The sequence below is a fragment of the Zea mays genome, chromosome 8, assembly GCF_902167145.1.
Source record: "Zea mays cultivar B73 chromosome 8, Zm-B73-REFERENCE-NAM-5.0, whole genome shotgun sequence".
NCBI lineage: Eukaryota > Viridiplantae > Streptophyta > Magnoliopsida > Poales > Poaceae > Zea > Zea mays.
The window spans coordinates 121,269,205-121,273,655 of record NC_050103.1 but is presented as its reverse complement, the minus strand read 5'-3'; the positions used below and the strand labels follow the sequence as shown (position 1 = coordinate 121,273,655).

At 50.5% G+C, this 4,451-nt stretch overlaps 1 protein-coding gene across 1 annotated transcript; it reads left to right on the top strand.

Moving 5' to 3' along the window:
- Positions 1-534: 534 nt before the first annotated feature.
- LOC100285072 (uncharacterized) lies at positions 535-2,977 on the top strand. Its single transcript, NM_001157967.2, has one exon. The coding sequence runs from the start codon at positions 788-790 to the stop codon at positions 2,774-2,776; it is 1,989 nt and encodes a 662-aa protein (NP_001151439.2). The 5' UTR covers positions 535-787; the 3' UTR covers positions 2,777-2,977.
- Positions 2,978-4,451: the final 1,474 nt, after the last annotated feature.

Here is a 4,451-nt window from a genome sequence, read left to right as displayed (position 1 = left end):
TTTATTAGACCCTCGTGTATCGCTCAACTATTGCATTGCCGATAAAGTCTGAATCATGATTATGTGCCGGTGTATGTATGCATTGGACTAGTGTTAATAATGTGGCGGACGGAAGTGGTCAGCCACGTAGGCAAAATGGCAAAAGTGTAGTATCTTTTAAACTATAATGGCAAAACTGTTAAGAAAACCGTAAACATGAATTTTGGAGAGATAGTTCATTATCCCCGTGACTGTCCTTCCCGCGGCTCACGCCGTTGAAACCAGCCTCATCCAGTCATCCTTCCCGCCTTCTCCGTCTGAAACCCACCTGCTAGACAAGCAGCCTAGCCCTGTGCCATGACTTTTTCGTCTGTGCCAGACAAGAGACAAGCAGCCTAGCCCTGTGCTATGCCGACGCTGTCACCGACGACACGGCACGACCTTTGCCTTTCGCATCTCCCGAGGCCACGCCGTTTTCACCGTCAAGACTCAAGACCGTCCGTGACTGGCCCAACACCCACCGCAAGTTTACGCCGCGCACTCGGCATGACGGCACTGCAACTCGAGAGCTGCCCGTGCCCCGTGCCGTAGCAGTGGCCACCAGTCAAGCAAGCGGTCGCTCTCGAGTCTCGACTAGACGCCACCGCGTTCCAGAGCGAGAAGCGAGAAGTCTTCCCCTCGCCTCGTCTCCGCCCACAACAAACATCACCCGAAGCCGCGTGGAGCCATCATCCAGATCGGAGCCAGCGCGCCGGGTGATGCTGTTCCGGCCACGAAAGTAGCCGTCTTGCACCCCGACCCAAGAGCCATGGCGGAGGATGGCGAGGAGAAGCTGCTCGCGACGGTGCAGCATATCGTGCAGACGCTGGGGAGCAGCGACACAATGACGGAGGACATCCTCAAGGTCTTCTCCAACTACGACGGCCGCCTCTCGCTCGACAAGCTCTACGCCGCGCGCGCGGCGGCGGCGGCCGCTGCGTCCGGTGGTGGCGGAGGAGGAGGAGGAGGAGGAGGGGGAGGAATCGTAGGGGAGCGCTCGATGCCGACGTCACCGCCGCTGCCCCCGCCTCCCGCGGCGGCGGTGTCGGCCGCTGGGCCGAGGCCGCTGGTCACGTCGATGGAGCGGACCGTGCGCGCGCTGGACCGCCAGATCTCGCAGTTCGTGGCCATGGATCGGCTGATTTGGGCGGACTCCGCCGACGCGGACGCGTTCCTGGAGGCGGTCGACGACCTCATCGGCACCGTGCAGGAGCTGGACGCCGCGGGGACCAACCGCGCCTTGCTCGACCGCTCCGACGAGCTGCTCAGCCGGTGCATGGCGCGTCTGGAGGATGAGTTCAGGGAGCTCATAGAGCGCCCCGACGCCGCCGCCCCCGTGGTGCCGGGTGGGTTCGGGTCGGACGGGAGCGACGACGACGAGGAGGACTTCGGAGGTGGGAACAACTACGGCGACGAGCCTATCCCGATCGCCAAGCCGGTGACGGACTACGACGTCGTGATCGATGCTCTCTCTCCGGGGTCCATCGCCAACGTGCACCAGATCGCCAGGAGGATGGTGGACGCCGGCTTTGGCCGCGAGTGCGCTGAGGCCTACGCCGCGGCGCGCCGCGGCTTCGTCGACGAGAGCGTTGCGCGCCTCGGCGTCCGTTCCCGCACCGCCGAGGAGGTTCATGCCTCACCCTGGGAGGAGCTTGAGTTCGACATCGCCCGCTGGATCCCGGCGTTCAACATGGTGTTTCGCATACTGATTCCCAGTGAGCGCCGCCTATGTGACCGCGTTTTCGACGGCCTCGCCCCCTTCGGCGATCTTGCCTTCATCGCCGCCGTGCGTACCCAGGCTCTGCAGCTCATATCGTTCGGCGACGCTATCTCTTCCTCAAGCCGCGCGCCGGAGCGCCTTTTCCGCGTCGTTGACATGTACGAGGCTGTGCGTGACATCCTCCCTGACCTTGATCCTGTGTTCTCTGACCCATACTCCGCTGCACTCCGTGCGGAGGTCTCCTCGATGTGCAACACACTGGGGTCCTCTATCAAGGGTATATTTATGGAATTGGAAAATCTCATCCGCCGTGACCCTGCCCGAATTGCTGCCCAAGGTGGCGTCATACATCCTATCACTCGGTATGTTATGAACTATCTCCGAGCTGCGTGTGGATCGCGGCAGACATTGGAAGAGGTGATGGAAGGTGACTTTGGGGCTAATGGAGGTGCGCCTGTGGCTGTTGATCCTGACCGTCCCACATCATCCCTTGCTGTGCACATTGCTTGGATCATGGATGTTCTTCAAAAGAATCTGGATATGAAGTCTAAGATATACCGTGATCCATCTCTTGCTTCTATCTTCCTGATGAATAATGGCAAGTACATCATACACAAGGTGAATGACAGTGAGTTGGGTGTTTTACTCGGTGATGAGTGGATAAAGCAGATGACAAATAGAGTTCGACGCTGGAGCATGGATTATCAGCGGGCAACATGGGGCAAGGTTACAACTGTGCTGCAAAGTGGCACTCCAGGCATTGGTGGACTCCCAGCCAAGGCAATGCTGCAGAAACTGCGAATGTTTAATACATATTTTGAGGAGATCTATGCGGCACAGTCAGAATGGGTGATAGCAGATGACCAGCTAAAGGTTGACATTAGGGCAGCGGTGGAGGAGACAGTGATGCCAGTTTACGCCTCTTTAATTGCCAAGTTAAAGTCTTCTCCTGAAACTGGGCGTGATTTGTACATCAAATACACCCCAGAGGATGTTGTAGCCCACATCCAGCACTTGTTTGAAGGAGCAGCAAAGTGATAAATGATATGTATCCTTGTAGCCTGTTATACTGCAGCTTCTGCTCTTCTGAACTTGTGAAGATGCTACCATGGATTCTCCATTTGTGGTTAATGTCTTGTACTCACATATGGTGATGCTGTTGCTCAAATTACAACTGTGCATCACTGTTTTTGTCCTCCATGAGTAGCATGATTATTTTGTAACAATATTAGGATTCCATATCTGTTTTAAGCACTACTTTAATTTAACCCCATTAAGTGTTATGTGTGCATTTCAATATTTAATTCAATAAGTTTGTGCTCAACCTTTTGAACTTCTAAGTTTTTTCTATGATAACTTTGTGGATGATCTAACTCGATGATGGCTAGAGTATAGAGTATCTGCAGCCCAAAATGGACATCAAACCATGAAACCTTGTCACAGGCCACAGCATTTTCATCTATTAGATATATGCAAGAAGTGATGAATTGCTGTGTCACCAGGTGAGGCTGAAGAAGGGTTGTTACCCATTATGCATTTTGAAAATTCATCACTGCTAGCTTATATGAAATAAAGTTTAAATCTTAAGTGAATAAATTATGCATAACTGTCCACTGTCCAGTCATGTTAACTGATAGGTTTGATTGTTAGGCAAGTATCTGGTGCTGTTTGACATTGCTCTTTTCTTTCTTTCTAAAAGAGCAGGAGAAAACATGTCATTTCAGTTACTATGTTTAATATTCTAAAACTTTTACTGCCCTACTGAAGTTATGAGTAACCAACCAACCAATGAAAGAAGACATGTTGTGACATTTCAGTGTTTGTCTTCAAATGGCTTAGAACTAAACCAAGAAGGTTAAGTCGTCATAGAAATACAGCTAAATTTTCATGCTGCTTCATGAAGTTAGCTTGGTGTTACCCCCCTATAGAATCACATTTTCTTGTCTAATGAAGATCTTCTATTCAATCTATGTGCTTTGTCAGTTGTGTTGAAAAGAAGCAACCTAGTTTCGTCTAGCATCAACCGCGGTTAGTTTATATTTGAATGGTTAGAGCTTGGCGAACTCTGAAAATTGAGTAAAGTTCCACTATTACAGAAGTGAGCAATATTCTGACCTCTGACCATGGTTTTTTGAGGCGTCGCATAATGCAATGCAATGGTATAGATAGTGGTTAAGGATGAAATGTTTTGAAAGCAGTGTGTTTTGAAAGCAGTACATGGTTTTTCGACGGCTTTAGAAGATCAAACATGCCTCCACCAGAAACTGGGGCTTTTTAAGACGATTTTTATCTGCATCTTTATCAGACTTGGTTCCACCATTCTCATTAGTCCCTCAAACTCCGGTGTTGAAAACTCATGCATGAAAATTGACCTGGAATACTCACTACTGTGAATATGATCTGCAAATTATCATGAAATAGATAAGGAAACACAGAACTTAAAAGTGTGTAGTTCCGCTCTCAGTAGAGTGCTGTAGCAGCCTGTGTGCAGCCATCAGAATCCAATAGTCTGATGAGTGATGTCTTCATGCTCTGTTAGGTTGATTTGCTATTTATGCTTATTGCTCCAGCAAATCGGGGGTGGATTTACTATAGCATGCATAATCTGGATTCCTTGCCACTGCTTCGATGAAATCCGATGTATTCACTGCAGGCAGTTTCTGGTTATCATTCATATTTCACTGCACAGTGTTTTGATGATGAGCAACATAAG